This window comes from Salvelinus fontinalis, chromosome 30 (genome assembly GCF_029448725.1).
Source record: "Salvelinus fontinalis isolate EN_2023a chromosome 30, ASM2944872v1, whole genome shotgun sequence".
Lineage (NCBI taxonomy): Eukaryota > Metazoa > Chordata > Actinopteri > Salmoniformes > Salmonidae > Salvelinus > Salvelinus fontinalis.
The window spans coordinates 35,861,352-35,879,961 of record NC_074694.1 but is presented as its reverse complement, the minus strand read 5'-3'; the positions used below and the strand labels follow the sequence as shown (position 1 = coordinate 35,879,961).

At 39.2% G+C, this 18,610-nt stretch overlaps 3 protein-coding genes across 6 annotated transcripts; 1 reads left to right on the top strand and 2 right to left on the bottom strand.

Moving 5' to 3' along the window:
• Positions 1-894: 894 nt before the first annotated feature.
• On the bottom strand, positions 895-4,834 carry LOC129829129 (interferon-induced protein with tetratricopeptide repeats 5-like). Of its 3 annotated transcripts, none has more exons than XM_055890685.1 (2): positions 4,736-4,834; positions 895-2,617 (listed from the first exon to the last, which is right to left on the bottom strand). In XM_055890685.1, exon 2 carries the CDS (start codon positions 2,596-2,598, stop codon positions 1,192-1,194), a length of 1,407 nt encoding a protein of 468 aa, XP_055746660.1. In that variant the 5' UTR covers positions 2,599-2,617; positions 4,736-4,834; the 3' UTR covers positions 895-1,191. The 3 variants fall into 3 exon arrangements, with proteins under 3 accessions (XP_055746660.1, XP_055746658.1, XP_055746659.1); XM_055890683.1 differs by lacking the exon at positions 4,736-4,834 and adding an exon at positions 4,494-4,713; XM_055890684.1 differs by lacking the exon at positions 4,736-4,834 and adding an exon at positions 3,512-4,244.
• A 192-nt stretch (positions 4,835-5,026) lies between these two features.
• Positions 5,027-17,256, bottom strand: LOC129829130 (interferon-induced protein with tetratricopeptide repeats 5-like). Of its 2 annotated transcripts, XM_055890687.1 has the most exons (3): positions 16,025-17,256; positions 12,553-13,761; positions 5,027-7,340 (listed from the first exon to the last, which is right to left on the bottom strand). In XM_055890687.1, the coding sequence occupies exons 2-3, from the start codon at positions 12,555-12,557 to the stop codon at positions 5,996-5,998; spliced, it is 1,350 nt and encodes a 449-aa protein (XP_055746662.1). In that variant the 5' UTR covers positions 12,558-13,761; positions 16,025-17,256; the 3' UTR covers positions 5,027-5,995. The 2 variants fall into 2 exon arrangements, with proteins under 2 accessions (XP_055746662.1, XP_055746661.1); XM_055890686.1 differs by having other exon boundaries at positions 12,553-16,600.
• LOC129829131 (cholesterol 25-hydroxylase-like protein) lies at positions 16,549-17,798 on the top strand. The gene has a single exon (XM_055890688.1). The coding sequence runs from the start codon at positions 16,576-16,578 to the stop codon at positions 17,332-17,334; it is 759 nt and encodes a 252-aa protein (XP_055746663.1). The 5' UTR covers positions 16,549-16,575; the 3' UTR covers positions 17,335-17,798.
• The last annotated feature ends 812 nt before the right edge of the window (positions 17,799-18,610 follow it).

Genomic DNA, 18,610 nt, shown 5'->3' with positions numbered 1-18,610 from the left:
GCGCCACTCGGGAGGCCATACAAATCTAAGTTGAATCCGGTGTTTTGTGTATCAGTTCATAAACCATCGAATCGGTACATTGAAAATCTCTTCCTAACTTTGCAATTTTACTGTCACATGAGCCATAGCCTAACTAACCCCTTATATGAAGCCTACTCACTACAATTGTTAAATGCCCAGTGCAGTAGAAACATGATTTTCCTGTGATTTATATATATTTCCACACAATGAGGTTGGAATAGTACTGTGAAATTGTGAAAATTAGTGTAAGACCTGTTTGGAAAGACTGCCTGAAATGCCTGTTTTGGTGGGAGTTTTGGCCTTCCATGGTGACATCACCATGCGGTAAATTAGTTAGTAGACCAATAAGAAAGAGCTCCAAACCTCTCTCAAACATTTTCAGTTTTCCCCTCCCCACTCAAACCACTCCCAGACACTCCTAGCAAAATTCTTTCTTGAGAAATTGCTCTTTGCTATGAAGCAATTGTTTATTTTTGACCATTTTAATTGAAAACAATCACAGGAAGGTACATAAATGTTACCCAGAAATGATTTGATATTGAGAAAAAAAACTGACAAAAACAGCTGCATTGGACCTTATATATCTGAAATTAAATTACTTTTAATTTTGTTATGGAATTATTATTAAACAATGTAAAAATAAGTACATTTCTTATTGTTCCCTGTTATGTAAGTGGTAGGTAGACTCACTGTCTGTCAAACTTCGAGTGAGTCCCTCCAAACTTCAATCAAAGTGCAAGCATGGAGATTCTTAGAGGGAACAACAGGAAATGTATATATCTGACGTGGTTCCCCTTTATTACGCAATGTTGGCTTTAGGAACTAAGTAGAAAAAAACATTGCAATTTAACAAGAACAAAAGATAATCAAGACTTTGGTACTGTGTTTTATTACCTCTTCAGAATGTTAATGTCAGGTCAAGCAACAGTTTAACAGTCAATGAAGATATCTAACCATCTACGCTATAGGGGACACATCCAAAGACATTAAAAAAAAATCTTACAAAAGTAATAGAATCTTACTCAAATTTTCTTTGCAATTTCTTACAGTAAATCAAACTTAAGAAGCATACATGCAACTTGAAGTAAATGTTACTCCACGATTAAAACCATTAAAATGCTTGTAGCAGTATTCTTATGTAAGCCATGCGTTGGGTTACAATAAAATATATCATTTGAGTTTCATTCCTTTGCCTAGGGCATCTGTAAGGTCATCTGTGTCTGGAGAGTGCACATTGACTCTCCTTGGCTCCTCTTTGTCTTCAGTGGCGAGGAACGCCAAAATCTCAGAGGCCTCGCCAACTCTCCTCTTGTTAGTCTGGCACCTCTCTGCTATCTGCTTAAGCTTCTTCCCAGCCTCCTTCCTGTCCCAACTCTCATTCTGTATCTGGTAGGCCTTTTTGAATTGTGTCACAGCCCTGCCCTCATCTTTCTTCTTGTGGAACAGAAACAGGCCGAAGCTGGTGTAGCAGTGCTGCTTGTCAGAGTCATTGAGGGATTCATCTTTCACTAGGTTGATGAAGATCTTCATTGCCTCTTCCAGCTGGTAGTTGTTCCCGTAGGCCTCAGCCAGGTTCACCCTGGCGTGAATGTTGGAGGGCTTCAGCTCCACGGCTCTGGAGAAGTAACGGATGCAGACCTCCACCTTTGCTTTTATCTGGCCCCCATTGACTCGCCCCCCTTTCCTCTTCTGCTCGAACATCTGACTGAGCTGCTGTTTGTGACACAGGCCAATTTGGTGATGGAGGAAGTGGGAGTTTGGAGACAGCTCCAGAGCTTTCCCCAAAATGTGTAGGGACTCATTGACGGAGCCCTCGTATCTGAAAAACTTTGCCACGTAACGCATGACGTGAGGCACATCAGGAGACAGTCTGAGGGCTTCTGTGATGAGTTTCATGGACTCTTGTTTATTTTTGTTCTGAAGCTTCAGGGCTAGGAGGACCATAACCTCAGAGTTATCAGGCTCCAATGATAAGGCTTTCCTTAGCTGAGTGGTAGCTTCACTTTCCTCAGACCTCACCTTGTTATCCCTAACCATGCCCTCCAACCTGTACAGGACCATGGCATAGCCCACATTGAAAGAAGCATTGTTTGGCTCCCCCTCTAGAGCTTTCTGGAAGCTTTCTTTTACCCTTTTATAAAAGAATCCCCCAAGCCTGATAAGGCTCCAACCTTTCTCACCATGTATTGAAGGTAAGCTGCCGTGAATCTTTGAGGCCATTGGAATACCCTTATTGATGTTTTCCAGCTTCCCAAGGTAGGCATCCACCTCATCCATGTTCCCTAAGTGATAGTGAACCCATGCATAGTTAGCATAGGTCACCAGTAACCCTGTCTCATACTGCCTGTCCTTCAATGCACTCTCAGCCTTGTGGAGATACTCAAGAGCACTAACATTATTTTCCTCCAGGTGGCTCAGGAACGCTAGTAAGTTGAAATACGTGACATGGTATTTTGAAGGGCAGAACTTCATGATTCGATCCAGGAGCTTTTCAGGGATGCTGTCCAGGTCCTTAATGTGAGCCTTCTTTATGCCCCATGTGAAGTGACAGTCAAGTGCTTTCAGCTTGACTTCCATATCTGCTTTGACCGAGGCGCTGTGAGAAAAAGACAAAAATACCATTATTAACACCCAGCATTTTAACTGTTGTTGTCACTTCTGCCTCCCAAGGTGTCGGACCATGAAGCTGAGGGTCACATAATCACAATTGTACCCAAGGTCGTCAGGTTGATCAACACCCTCTCCCCTGAGACCTGACCTACACTATCTGCCTATTCTATCCTTTCACACACTTACACGAATGCCTAGCTCCCTTTACTGCCCAAACATTAATATTGCACTATCGAAGTTGCTTTGTGTGAGTATACAGTATGACCTACAGTATTTTCTTCTTAATGTTTTTTTTTCTGTATGTTGTGGTAATTATATTAATCCTTTTTCATGTGTAGTCCACCTGTCAACTGTCACCTTTAATTTCCAGAAATAATTGTCCCTCTGGATAAATAAAATGTAAATTGAATTAAACTGAAGCAGCACACCACACGGATTATTACTGTGTTATGTCAAGTTGATTATACAAATTATAGTTATTAACAATACGAAATTACACAAATGGTAGTATACGCTAAATAAATCATGATTTAAAAGACAAATATCACAGGTGATGCCAAAGTGTGCCTTCAATTCATTGATGAAATACAATAAAAAATTTACATATTGTAACGTTGGAGAGCGTTGGACTAGTAATCGAAAGGTTGCAAGTTCGAATCCCCGAGCTGACAAGGTACAAATCTGTCGTTCTGCCCCTGAACAAGGCAGTTAACCCACTGTTCCTAGGCCGTCATTGAAAATAAGAATTTGTTCTTAACTGACCTGCCTAGTTAAATAAAGGGGAAATAAATAAGTAAAAGACCTGCTCCCTGCTGTTTCATTACAATATATTTATATCGCAACAAGAGATCCTGTCTAATTTTCGGAGTAAAATTCTTACCTCATCTTGTTGAATGCAGTGAGTTGTTTTTTGCACAAGTACGCGGACGTACTCTACGTAGCCTACATAGCCGAACGTACTCACTCCCTGGCAATACATTCTGCAACTTGCAAAAGACAGGAAAGCGAAACTGATGCGTAGCTGTATTGCCAAAGTCTCCATTCCGGCAATAAGCCATTTATGAACCTTTTGCACTGTAGCATACAAAATATTGTGGTATATAGCCTACTGACCTGCGATCATCATGTTACAAACGTTTCTAAACCGTGAATAGAAAAGCAGTGCTATCAACACCTTATTCAGTAAGAATGCCTCCATGAAGAGAATTCCTGTGCTGCAATGATTGACCACGTACTGGCGCTGTGTACTATATAAAGGAGGTCATATACGGGGTAGAGAGGAGATGCTTGTAGAAATATAATTTTCCGGCGAGTAAATATTCAAATTTTTTCAACACTAATGACTCTACAATCACTCGTTGTGTTTGAACAATGCTTATTTTCATGATGAACAACCAACTTCAGAAATTAGGGTAACACTATCTGCCTCCTCTCTATCCTTTCACACCAATTACACGAATGCTTTACACGAATGTCCTATTTTCGTGATGTTTTTTTTCTTCATATATGTTGTGGTAATTATATTAATCATTTTTCGTGTGGAGTCCACCTGTCAACTGTCACCTTTAATTTCCAGCAATAATTGTCACTCTGGATAAATAAAATGTAAATTAAACTGAAGCAGCACACCACACGGATTATTACTGTGTCATGTCAAATCGATTATACAAATTCTAGTTATTAACAATACGAAATTACACAAATGGTAGTATACGCTAAATAAATCATGATTTCAAAGACAGAAATATCACAGGTGATGCCAAAGTGTGCCTTCAATTCATTGATGAAATACAATAAAAATGTAATATATATTTATTTCGCACCAAGAGATCCTGTCTAATTTTCGGAGGTAAAATTCTTACCTCATCTTGTTGAATACAGCGAGTTGTTTTTTGTATTGCACCAGTACGCGGACGTAGCTTACACAGCCTCAACAACTCACTCCCTGGCAATATATAGGCCTTCTGCAATTCGCAAAAGACAGGAAACCGAAACTGATGCGTAGCTGTATTGCCAAAGTTTCCATTCTGACAAGTGACAATAGGTAATTTATTAACATTTTGCACTGTAGCCTAACAAAGATGGTGGTATATAGTCTACTGACCTGCGATCATAACGTGACAAAAGTTTTCAAACCGTGAATAGAAAAGCAGTGCTATCAACAATTTACTCAAACCTGCATGAAGATAATTCCTGTGATGCAATGATTGACCATGTACTGGCGCTGTGTACTATATAAAGGGGAAAGGAGAAGGTCATAAAAGGGGTAGAGAGGAGATGATTGTAGAAATATTATTTTCCAGCGAGTATATATTCAAATTGTTTTTTCAACACTAGCGACTCTACAATTGTTGATAAAACGTTTACTGGAGACAGGAGGACAAGAGGAGACATATGACGAGGTGGATAATTTTATAATAAGGCCGTTTAATCACATGTAAAGATATCTTAGTAAAATCTTGCAGCAAGGCTCTTTCTGTCTGATTCTTATGGATTCGTCCGGAAAGAGGTAGTTTAAACAGTTGTACAGTTTTATATAGACAACAAGCAAAGTAGGTTGATCTGGAAGTCTGGCCTTCCGATTGGTCGATCTGGGTCTTGGGTACTCCTGAACAGGCCTGGTGTCAACGTTCCATTGGTTCCTGAGATAGTTCTTTGTCTTGAGCTCCAACCTTGAGTTGTGTGTGTCTGTGGTTATCATGGGGGAGGGGAATTGTGTGTGTCTGTAGTTGGTGTCTAAATAAGTCCAGCATATGCCCAAGAGAAATGAGGAGTATGTGTATTTTGTATAAAAGATGGCTTATGTTGAAATGTTGTTATTACTAGTTTCCAGTATCTATTACAATTTCTTACACAATCACTCGTTGTTTTGGAACAATACTTATTTACATGATGAATAACCACATTTGGAAATTAGAATAACACTTTCAAGTCTTTTTTTTTATTGCAAGATTTATCATGAAGCCATATGGTACAATTGTACAACACTACATGTGACACTACATGACACATCTTAAGACATAGAAACATATGTCTTCCAAAAGTAATACATTTGAACTGAAATTTTCTTTGCAAATTTTAAATAAAATAAAAAGAAGCGTACAGCCAGAGATGCGTACTCCCAACTTGAACTTCACCATTAAAAACATGAAAATGCATCCAGCATTTAACTGCACTGTTGGTTAAGGGCTTGTAAGTAAGCATTTCACGGTAAAGTCTATACTTGTTGTATTCGGCACGTGACAAATAAAGTTTGATTTGAGCAGTGTTTCAATTTAAGCCATGCATTGTGTTATAGCTACGTATATCATTTGAATTTCATTCCTTTGCCGAAAGAATCTGTCAGGATGTCTGTGTCCTCAGACTACCTCTCCTGTTTGAGGAACGACAAAATCTCAGAGGCCTCGCCAACTCTCTTGTTAGCCTGCCACCTCTCTGCGATCTGATTCAGCCTCTTCCCAGCCTGCTTCCTGTACCAACTCTTAATTGGAATCTGGTAGGCATTTTTAAACTGTGTCACAGCGCCATCCCCGTCTATCTTCCTGTAGTAAAGAAACGTGCCGAAGCCGGTGTAGAAGAGCTGCCTGTCTGAGTCACTGAGGGATTTGTCCTCTAAAAGGACAGTGAATATCTTCATTGCCTCTTCCAGCTGGTAGTTGTTCCCATAGGCCTCTGCCAGGTTCACCCTGGCGTGGATGTTGGAGGGCTTCAGATCCACGGCTCTGGAGAAGTGACGGATACAGGCCAACACTTTTGCTTTTATCTGTCCCACTTTCACATCTCCCCCTTCCCTTTTCTGCTCGAACATCTGGATGAGCTGCTGTTTGTGACACAGGCCAATTTGGTGATGGAGGAAGTGAGAGTTTGGAGACAGTTCCAGAGCTTTCCTCAAAACCTGTAGGCACTCATTGATGGAGCCCTCATTTTTGAAATATTTGGCCACATAACGCAGTACATGAGGCACGTCAGGTGACAGCCTGAGGGCCTCTTTGGTGAGTTTCAAGGACTCACTTTTGTTTTCTTGATTTTTTTGAAGTTTCAGAGCTAGGATGACCATAAGTTCAGCGTTATCAGGCTCCAAGGATAAGGCCTTCCTTAGCTGGTTGGCAGCTGCAGTCATCACTGAACTCACTCTCTTATTCTTGACCATGCACTCCAACCTGTACAGGACCAGAGCATAGCCCATATTGAAAGAAGTATTGTCTGGTTCCCCCTCAAGAGCTTTCTGGAAGCTCTCTTTTACCCTCATATAAAACAATCCCCCAAACCTGAGAAGACTCCAACCTTTCTCACCATGTACGGAAGGTAAGCTGCCTTGAATAATTAAGGCACTTGGAATTCCCTCATTGATGATTTCCAGCTTTCCAATGTAGGCATCCACATCATCAAGGTTTCCTGAGTGATAGTGAACCCATGCAAAGTTAGCATAGGTAACCAGTAACTCTGTATCATCCTGTCTGTCCTTCAATGCACTCTCAGCCTTGTGGAGATACTCAAGAGCACTAACATTATTTTCCTCCAGGTGGCTCAGGAACGCAAGTAAGTTGAAATATGTGGCATGGTATTTCGGCGTGGTAAACCTCATGATGCGATCCAGGAGCTTTTCAGGGAGGCTGTCCAGGTCCTTAATGTGAGCCTTCCTTATGCCCCATGTGAAGTGACACTCAAGTGCTTTCAGTTTGACTTCCATATCTGCTTTGACCGAGGCACTGTGAGAAAGGCAAAAATACCATTATTACCATTTTAACTACAATGAGCCAGACATACTTCTCCCGTCGAGTAGAGCCCACGCACTTCACCAATGTTTCCGCAGATCAAGTATGCAGACATTCCCTGATGGCCTGTCAGTTGAATTCTATAGGCAGTTTTGGGAGTTACTAGAAGACCTATTTTTAACATGTTTCAACATTGCATTGAAAATGATTAAATGGTCTCCACTATGAAACAGGGCCTTATTTCACTGATTCCGAAGCCTGATAAGGCCCTTCTCTCATTGACAATTGGAGACCAATTATGTTATTAAATATTGATTACAAATTGATTGCTCTGGATTATGCCAATAGATTAAAGAAAGGAATAGATACAATTATAAATGCGACCCGAACAGGATTAATGAAGGGCCGTCACATAAACTCCAACATTCGTTTAGCCCTTTTAGATTATTCAGATGCAATTGACTCAGATGCTGTTGTTTTATTTTTGGACTTCTGTAAAGCCTTTGACACAATTGAACATGAATTTCTCTTTCGGTCTCTTAAACTTTTTAACAATGTTTTTTCTGATAACAACTAGTTCATTGCATCCGCTGTGGAGCCCCGTTTCATAATATTACCATATGTCCCAGCTGCTTGCCGTAGTTTTGAAGTAGTCACGAAAAAACAGGCCTGCCTTTAGGGCATTTTTCACCCTGTTCTACGTCACAATCCCCACTTTGCTATTGTTGGCAATGAGACCTGCCCACGTTGCTGGTAGTTAAAAATGTAAATAACAAAAAATGACTCATGGTACTCTGAGGTTGTCCCATTGTTTCCTATAGGGAAATATAGGCATGTCTGTCTATTTTCCCAAATATCTCGCAATGTGTATATTCAGATTTTTTTCAAATTGGACACCATTTTAATCAGGATAATCTACCGAGGTAAAATTGGTTTTATATTCACATATTCGGACATTCAACAGACATTCGTCAAAAGCCATTTAAAAATGTAAAAATCAATAACTAATTCACCGTTTGTCACAATCATCAAACTAGATATGATTCATTCTATAAATGTCTAGCATACTTTTATAACTTTTGTTTTGAGTAAAAATTCCAGTTTTTAGTTAATAGAGGGCTTGTAGTCCATCTAGAGGGTGTGTGTTCAAAGTTCTAACGAGTCTGTTATACCCTATTAGAAGGGGCCTGACAGAAAATTCTGCATCTGAAGTCATATTAAATTAGATTACAGGAAAAAACTACGGAATGAAGTGGTCAGGCCTGACTAACGAAGAAGACCGATGGATGGATCTAGAGGACCAAGACAACCAAGAGGATCAACATGGACATTCTACAGTGGAGATGAGGAAAACTAAAAGTGAACCATAACATGCGCTACCATTCAAAAGTTTGGGGTCACTTAGAAATGTCCTTGTTTTTGAAAGAAAAGCACATTTTTATGTCCATTAAAATAACAGTGTAGACATTGTTACAGGCTCAAAATGGCCAGAAACAAAACTTTATTCTGAACATCATCAGTCTATTCTTGTTCTGAGAAAAGAAGGATATTCTATGTGAGCTTGTAATTGAACCCACAATTGCTGATGCTTCACATACTCAACTAGTCTAAAGAAGGATAGTTTTATTGCTGCTTTAATCAGCACAACAGTTTTCAGCTGTGCTAACATAATTGCAAAGGGGTTTTCTAATGATCAATTAGCCTTTTAAAATGATAAACTTGGATTAGCTAACACAACGTGCCATTGGAACACAGGAGTGATGGTTGCTGATAATGGGTCTCTGTATGCCTATGTAGATATTCCATTAAAAATCAGCCATTTCCAGCTGCAATAGTCATTTACAACATTAACAATGTCTACACTGTATTTCTGATCAATTTGATGTTATTTTAATGGACAATGTTTTTTTGCTTTAATTTCAAAAACAAGGACATTTCTAAGTGACCCTACACTTTTGAACGGTAGTGTACGTATATACTGTATGTATATATATATATATATTAGCATGGGTATTGAAAGATACCAGATGGTGGATAACAAAAAAAAGTACTAATATAAGAAGTGGACGGCACATGTTTTGTTTTTGGGCTAAATGTATACATTATGATTTGCCTCTGAACTGTATGTGAACCCTTCTGCAATCTACTGGCACTAACCATTAAAAACTAGGACTTCAACCAGGCTGTCCCTATGCTATTTGCTCTCTTTCTCTGTTAAAATGCTAGCACAAAGCCTACGTGAAAATTAGTTTTTTCACAAAAGATCATGGAAAAAAATATCAACTGGCCCAAATCAGCTCTACATAATTCAGCAGGGAGGTGTGCAACTACCACACATTATACCCATTATACCAGTGGAGAAATTATATCACCTACATAGGTATTGCCATATCCCTTTCAATTCACATTCCTTGCAGAAAGAACTATTTGCAAACCTTTTAAAACATCCAGAAAGACTTAGAAGGGTATTTATACTTTAAAATACATATTTTATGTGAATTATGTGGATGAAAGAATTCTGCCAGTGTTTTAAAGTCCTAGTTTCATTTTTTTTTTCTTTACCTCCAACTCTATATATCCAAGTGAGCCTATGAAGACCTTGGGGATCAGACTTACCATTATTTCCATTGATCAAACGTATAACATACAGAAACTGCTCAAAAATTAGTTATTTGTGATATCTACACTCAGTGTCCACTTTAGTAGGTTCACCATCCTATTCATGAAAATAAATTACTCCTACAGTACATACACCAAGTCCCATGGTCATGGCTTGCTAGACACTAAAGCATGCAGAGAAGTATTCAGGTATTCTGTTACTGTTTGTTAGAACTTTAGAATGTGCAAAATGACAGCACAGTCTGTGATGGTCTTCTGTAACTCAGAAAAGTGTGTACTGACTGTAATAAACTCCAACTGGACTTAAAAACAGTCTATCTCCTTTTCCAGTTTCATCAACAGTTTTGAATTCACGCTGTTCCAGATGCAAAGGGGGTTGTACCTAATAAAGTGACCACTGTATCTATTGACTTTCCAGAATGTGTTCTGGGAATAGCCGGGGTATTAAACATTTGGCTATAAGTGTTGAACAGTTGAATCTATTACCTCAGGAGATGGTACCATTCAGCTTGTCTGGGGATGACAAATAAGGACTTCAACAAAGCCAAAATAGAAAATGATTGGAAGGGGCCTCTTCGCTGATAAATTAGAGATGTATAAATACATGACTGTTGTGCCTTGTAACTACTTTAAAATGTGGAACTGTTGCACTAAAAATGCAAACATTGATTTGACATACAATTTAAGATTGTAAACATTGTACAACTTTATGTAAACATTCTCTAACTTCATATAGAACACATTTCACTTGAAATTAACATTTATTTAAAGTTATTGCAAATAAATTAATATTTTCACTTTTTTCTGTGACAATCACTGAATTAGTTATTTCTTTCTTCATCTTTAAATGCAATATTTGAGATTTTATTTATTTCTATCAAATCAAAACTGGAATTTCTACTCAAAGCAAAGGTTGTAAAGGTATACTAGACATTTATAGAATAAATCATACCTAGTTTGATGATTGTCATAATCAGTGAAACGTTATTGATTTATATAGCTTTAAATGGCATTTTAAATATGTTATGTATTTCTATCAAGTCAACTGGAATTTTTATTCAAAACAAAGGTTGTAAAAGTATGCTAGACCTTTCTAGAATAAATCATACCTAGTTTGATGCTTCTGTGACAAACTGTGAATTAGTTATTGATTTATACCTCCTTAAATGGCATTATATAGATTTGATCTATTTATATAAAATCAAAACAGGAATATAAAACCAACTTTACCTAGGTGGATAACCTCTTTCTAATTACATAAGGTTGGGCAGCGTACTCTGCTGCCATGATCGCTAGACCAGAAATAGTAAAAAGTTGTCATTTCCCCCCTACTTCCTCGTTATGCAGACATAAGCACACTTGGCACTATCGAGGTGCGGATGTTTACTTTCTACACGAGTTGTTATTTTTCAGTTTTGTTCTAAGAACAGGTTGTAGGGGTAAAATAAAAAGGGATACATTTGTTGGTACCATTTGGGCGAAATTGAATTCTAAGCGTCACTCCAGTCCGAAGAGGTTCGGCGAACGTTCGATTCCAGTAATTTTCTCTGGGCTCGAGCTAGTGTTCCAGCTCACCCAAAGTTATTTTGCAATTTTTCAGCCTATCTGTATATCGTGTTGTCGTTTCTACCGTAGCATGAAGTATGTATGTATGAAGCATAATGTATGTACAGTCTTATTCACGTTTTCAAGTACTAGTAACAAATAATGCATTCCGATTATTGCATATATTGTAATGGACACCTATGATGTGTGTAAAATACTTTTTTGAAGGTTGTACTGATTATAATGAGCTAATGCTAAGCTATTTGCTAGCTGTGTGTGGCGCCATGTTCGTTGACATTAGACAATGCATTCTGGATGTCACGTGAACGTCTGTCAGACGAAAGATGTTATAATGAGGCGAAGGAATGGTTTACTCGTCATTCGGGTAAACTTCCGTAAGTGAATGAAGGGAAGTAAATTATGGTAAACGACACACCCCCTTCAACATGCGTATTGGAAACGGACCAAACTCATCTTGTCTCCTCTTATTATCTTTGGTTGACGCGAAAAACAAACAAGGCGGCGCGCACGAACCACCCATCATCGGATTATTTTTGATTTCTAGAAAGTGTTTTACTCAATTATTTCGATCAATTTTGAGCTCACCCGTGATATGATTAACTATACATAGTAATTACTATTAGCTAATTCACATGGTGTTTTTTGTCAGCCGAGAGATATCTAAATATTAGCTATTGTGTTTGTCAACTAACTATATTAGCTATTGTGTTTGTCAACTAACTAATTGTGTTTGTAAACTAGCTAATGTAAACGACATTTTCCGGTTTGGATGACTGTGTTATGCGGTCATTACTTCTGTGAATGTCTGAATATTGCATCCAAAAATAAACTTGTCACATTCAGGACAGGTATTATTAACAATACGAAATTACACAAATTGTAGTATACGCTAAATGAATCATGATTTCAACGAGAAATATCACAGGTGATGCCAAATTGTGCCTTCAATTAATTGATTAAATACAATAACAATGTAACATATATTTATATCCCACATAGAGATCCTGTCTAATATTCTCACCTCATCTTGTTGAATACAGCGAGTTGTTTTTTGTAACGCCCAAGTACGTGGAATAGGCCACACAGCCAACACGTACTCACTCGCTGGCTATATATAGACCTGCAAGTTTACAACTAAATTAAAGGAAAACGGAACTGATGCGTAGCTGTATTGCCAAGGTTGAGATCGCGCTGTGTACTATATAAAGGGGGAAAGGAGAAGGTCATATAATGGGTAGAGAGGAGATGCTTGTAGAAATATTATTTTCCATCGAGTATATATTCAAATAGTTTTCTCAACACTCGTGACTCTATACTCACTCATTGTTTCTGAACAATGCTTATGTACATGATGAATAATCAACTTTAGAAATTAGAATAATACTTTCAAGTTTTTTTTATAGGCCTAGTTGTTTTATTGCAAGATGTATCATGCAGCCACATGGTGCAATTTTACTCAGACAACTGAACTTTGTGACACTACCTGACACCTTAAGACATATAAACATATATCTTTTCCAAAAGTAATACATTTGAACTCAAATTTTCTTTGCAACTTTTACACAAAATAAAAAGAAGAGTGCAGCCAGAGATGCGTACTCCCAACTTAAACTTTAGTTTTCACTTCACCATTAAAAACATTCAAATGCATGCAGCAGTGTAAGCCATGTAAGCCATGCATTGTGTTATAGTTAGGCATATCATTTGAGTTCCAATCCTTTGCCGAAAGAATCTGTCAGGTCGTCTGTGTCCTCAGGCTACCTTTCCTGTTTGTGGAACGACAAAATCTCAGAGGCCTCGCCAACTCTCTTGTTATCCTGCCACCTCTGTGATCCGCTGAGAGGTGCCTCTTCCCAGCCAGTCTCTTCCTGTCCCAACTCTCAATCCGAATCTGGTAGGCGTTTTTGACCTATGTCACAGCGCCATCCCCGTCTCTCTTCTTGCTATACCAAAGCCGGTATAGCAGAGCTGCTTGTCTGAGTCACTGAGGGACTTGTCCTCTAAAAGGACAGTGAATATCTTCATCGCCTCTTCCAGCTGGTAGTTGTTCCCGTAGGCCTCAGCCAGGTTCACCCTGGCATGGATGTTGGAGGGCTTCAGCTCCACGGCTCTGGAGAAGTGACAGATGCAGACCTCCACCTTCGCTTTTATCCTTAATGTCGGCCTTTTTTATTCCCCGTGTAAAGTGACGTTCAAGTGCTTTCAGCTTGCTTGCTATCTGCTTTGACCTCTGTGAGGAAAAAGGAAAAAATATGAATTATAAGTTATTATATTATTACTAGCCCAACATTTTTATCATTGTTAACAGTCATAATAATCCTTATCTTCAACACAACAGCATTGTTTGTTATTGTGATATCAAGTAGTTCAGAGAGATAGATTATGTGCATGTAATTAAATTATTTTACAATTGGTGTCAAATTCTTACCTCGTTTTATTTTCGATGGCAGTTAAGATATATGACCACAGTATTGAGGTAATAAAAATCTGAGACTAGTGCAAACCAATAATGTATATAAACCCTGGATTGTGATTTTTCTATGTATTGACCATTGAGAGGCTTTGAAGCCACCGGTTGGCAGTATTGGCACTCCCCAGTAGGAGCAGTCCTCCATAGGAATTAATGGAATTTTACAGTATTTCAATTCAATGTTTCAAGGACAAAATTACATGTATTTAAGTATTTTTGTTTTTGTAATGGTAACAGTACATTAGTTATCTCAAAAAATGTACTTTAACGAAAATGTTTATATATATTTATCTGTGTTTTTTTTAATGTTAGCTCACATAATATAATTTCAAAGTATGCATTAAAGTGTCTGTAATATAATGCATTTATGGCAAAAATGAATGTAGACAATAAATGCATTTCTATAGCTTCCTAAATATTTTTTACATCGGTGGAGTGCCAAGATGGAGGCTTCGAAACAGCGCCCCCTGGAAGTTATGTAGTGTATATAGAAATAATTGGCACAGACACTTGAACTAGCCACTCCCTGGCATATTATTTATATTTTGCAGAGACGAAAACGAAACTGATACGTGATTGCCATGAGTTTCTATTCTGCCAAATAGCTATTTATCATGTAACAAAGTATTTTTTATGTGAATAAAAAACAGCCTACTATCAACAACTGAATCGAAATTTAGATAACGTGTATGCAACATCCTATTAATAGTATCTCAAGCATACCATACACACATATGTACACAACAATGGAACCACAAGGTGCCCTGGCTGTACAGGACAGATTTACAGACTTCATGTAACACCTGAATCAACACTAGAAATGTTAATGTTAGGAATACCTAGGATAGGATAAAGTAATCCTTCTGCCCCCCCCCCCCCCCCTTAAAAGATTTAGATGCACTATTGTAAAGTGGCTCTTCCACTGGATGTCATAAGGTGAATGCACCAATTTGTAAGTCGCTCTGGATAAGAGCGTCTGCTAAATGACTTAAATGTAAATGTAAATGTTACACTGAAAAATCAACACTAGTTAACACTGGCCAATTTGCTGTGTATAGATCAACATCTGTGTAACATGATACATGTAAAGTGGTTCACTAAGGCAGATTGTGTGACGGAGGGGGGAGCCAAAGTAAACCCATAGATCCAGTCGGCACTGCCACAGATATGATCAGAATTGAGGTTTAGGAATGTAACCATTGTGCGTGGGATAAGCTTGGAAAGTACACACTGGATTTCCCCGGGAATGGGAGGGTCTCAGTTGACACCAAAGAACCAGTCAAGACAAGTGGAACTGAACTCACCTTACCTCATGTAACAGTATAACTTTAGACCGTCCCCTCGCCCCGACACGGGCGTGGACCAGGGACCTTCTGCACACATCAACAATGGTCACCCACGAAGCGTCGTTACCCATTGCTCCACAAAAGCCGCGGCCCTTGCAGAGCAAGGGGCCACACTACTTCTAGGTTTCAGAGCAAGTGACGTAACTGATTGAAACGCTATTAGCGCGTACCCGCTAACTAGCTAGCCATTTCACATCCGTTACACTCAGAAAGGGAGAGTCACCACATGACTCACTCCAACTCTCTCCTTGTGATTCATAGGATAGGTGGATAGAATTTTAAATGGAGATGAGGATGAACTTTAATCCCAACTAACCCCTAGTTAGTTGCCACATCCAGTTTACAGAAAGTGCTATTGACATCCTCATAATGCATACAAAATGTTGTAATTACTGTGGTTTTGTGAACAGATGTTTATCAAGAGCAGGGCTTGATAGATCATAAATGACTAATGGTCTATTATCCAGCTATTCACTCTAAATACCAAGGCAGTCGACCATTCAACATCAGGAATGAGAGGTTTCCTTTTCTGTTTGACCTCTGGCACTGACATAATACTGTTCAGGAACACATCCCTAGTACTGATGAATGGAAAGTTCCTTTCATCACTCATTGGAATGTGAATAGAAGGCAAATGAGTGGAATGGAAACAGAAAGCAATCAACAGCACCACCTACTGTTTGCATCGTCACTATGCCTAGTTCTCAGCTCTCACAGGAATTCTGCTACACAGGTTAAGTCATCAGAGGGTCACGGCTCTGTTGTAACAGTGGTAAAGTCTCTCTGACTGTCAGTGGGTCAGACCTCCATCAGCTCTCACCACGTCCTTTGCTCCTGGCAAAATAAAAATGTTCAACCCACCCCTCCTCCGTGTCCCCCTCTTCCCTTTGATAACATTATGCAATACAGTGAAACTTTGATATACCTTAGCTTAGAATAACACTCATTTCTGGTTATAAATGTATTTATTTATTGATTGTATAGAGATTTTCATTGCAGGCACACAGAACAATCATACTCCGAATCAGATAACGGAGCTAAGTGTGGAATAAGTCAAGGGGTATGAATACTTTCTGAAGACACTGTAAGAAGTCAACAGGAAGTTTAGTAAGGCTATATAAGGACATGTGTGGGCGGATACTTTTCACAGAGAACTCATAAAAAGGGAGAGCTTTTGCAGGAGGTTGTTTAAACACGCACGTCAAGCTCACACACAAGACTGAACACAATGCTTCTACAGAGCCTATGGGACTTCATACTGGGATATAATGTGTGGCTCAGATCACCTTTCTTCCCTGTGCTTTTCTCCCTCAGTGTCTACCTCACCTTCTGCCTGCCATTCGTGGTGCTGGACCTCCTCTCCCCCAGGCTGGCCTGGATCAGGACCTTTAAGATCCAGCAGAATAGCCATGTCTCCTGGACCATGATGTGGAGCTGCCTGGCTCACTCCCTCTACAACCATGTAGTGTTCCTCTTCCCTCTCACTGTGCTGCACTGGTTCTGGAGACCAGCCAGCTTCATGCCCGAGGCCCCCGGAACGCTGCGTCTCATCTGGGACGTGGTCGCCTGCCTCCTGCTGTTCGACTTTCAATATTTCATCTGGCATCTGCTGCACCATAAGGTGCCCTGGCTGTACCGGACATTCCACAAGGTGCATCACAAGCACACATCCACCTTCGCCCTGACCACTGAGTACTCTGGGGCCTGGGAAACCCTGTCACTGGGATTCTTCGCTGGGGTCAACCCTCTGCTGCTTGGCTGCCACCCCCTGACAGAGATGCTCTTCTATGTTCTGAATATCTGGCTTTCTGTGGAGGACCACTCTGGCTATGACCTGCCCTGGTCCACGCATAGACTGGTGCCCTTTGGGCTCTACGGTGGAGCTCCACACCACGACCTGCACCATCTGAAGTTCAAGTCCAACTATGCTCCGTACTTCACACACTGGGACAGGGTTTTTGGGACATTGCACAAGCATTCAGACTGAATTTGTGCACAGAAGAAAGTGCAATTGGACATCTTGAATATCTTTTATGTTAAAAGGATGGGATGCAGAGAGCATCACTTGGTGATATATTGTATTATATGCTGATGTTATTTAGCATAGTAAAGATAAAGCTGTATTTAAGTTATTTATTTAATTAAACGTGCTATTTATTATGGCATAGCCTGACAGCAGATTTTCTATGACTGTTGTACATGAATGTTCTCTCTAAAGATTCATGCAATGGACTCAAATAAAATAAAAAAACAGTTACATTAACCAGTTTAGAGCTGTGATGCTAGTTAATTTGACTGGGATTGAATGACTGAAAACTATTGCGAATGTTTGTGTTGACTTCTCAGTGCTACTGGGTGAGCATCACAGAACAAAATGTTCAGCTGTTTCAAGCTGTATGCAGCATTAACAAGAGATAACCCCCAACATTTTAGTTACAAAACAAGATGTAATAAAACTTATGACCTAAATATGTGTGTGGCTCACTTTCATTAATCTACAGTCTTCTGTACGTAAGCCTATTTGTTTATACGATGTTGTTGATTTATAGAGATGGCTGTTTTCAGATACAGCAATGCTGCATGCAAGACAACCATGAGGGTTTCATATGATGTATATATACATAAGTATAATTTACGTACAATAATTTGAAACCCATGAGTGTGCCACCGTGCACCAAAGAGATTTATATTGATGCATGTTTCTACTAGTGGTCCATTAGGGCTCGAGACACTTTTAAGAGGCAGATGACTCATAAATCATGTGGTCTAAGTAGAAGGTTTCTTCTCAAGAAAGTCTTGATGAATCCCAAATTCACTTTGTCTGGGGATCCAAGCTATGCACTATTTTGTTAATCATGTGAACAAAAGAGGTCGATACTCATTCCAAGATCCCATTCGTTTTTTTCTCTACCATGTGACCTGAACATGAACAAAATGTTTATACAGTAGTATTTACTAATTTTATGAGTTTCTAACAACCTGTTTTCTTTCTTAATTTCTATATATGGACAATAGTATTCATGTTAATTAGGCCCTTTCCAATATTACTGGAATCAGGTGAAAGTTGTGCCAAAATCCACTGGTGACAGGATGCAGACATTTCCTGACCTCCCCGCGAGGGGAAATACAGAATGAAGTCCACTATTTATAAAAGTGCAGTAATCAACCTTGCCCCCATCCACACTTTCAAACCAAATATGAATTCGCCAAAGCCTCATCTAAAAAGGGAAAAGGACATCTTCCTGAGATTGACAATTGAGAAT

Bases quoted from the DNA above. Each gene is read 5' to 3' on its own strand.
- LOC129829131 (XM_055890688.1), top strand. From the start codon at position 16,576: ATGCTTCTACAGAGCCTATGGGACTTCATACTGGGATATAATGTGTGG.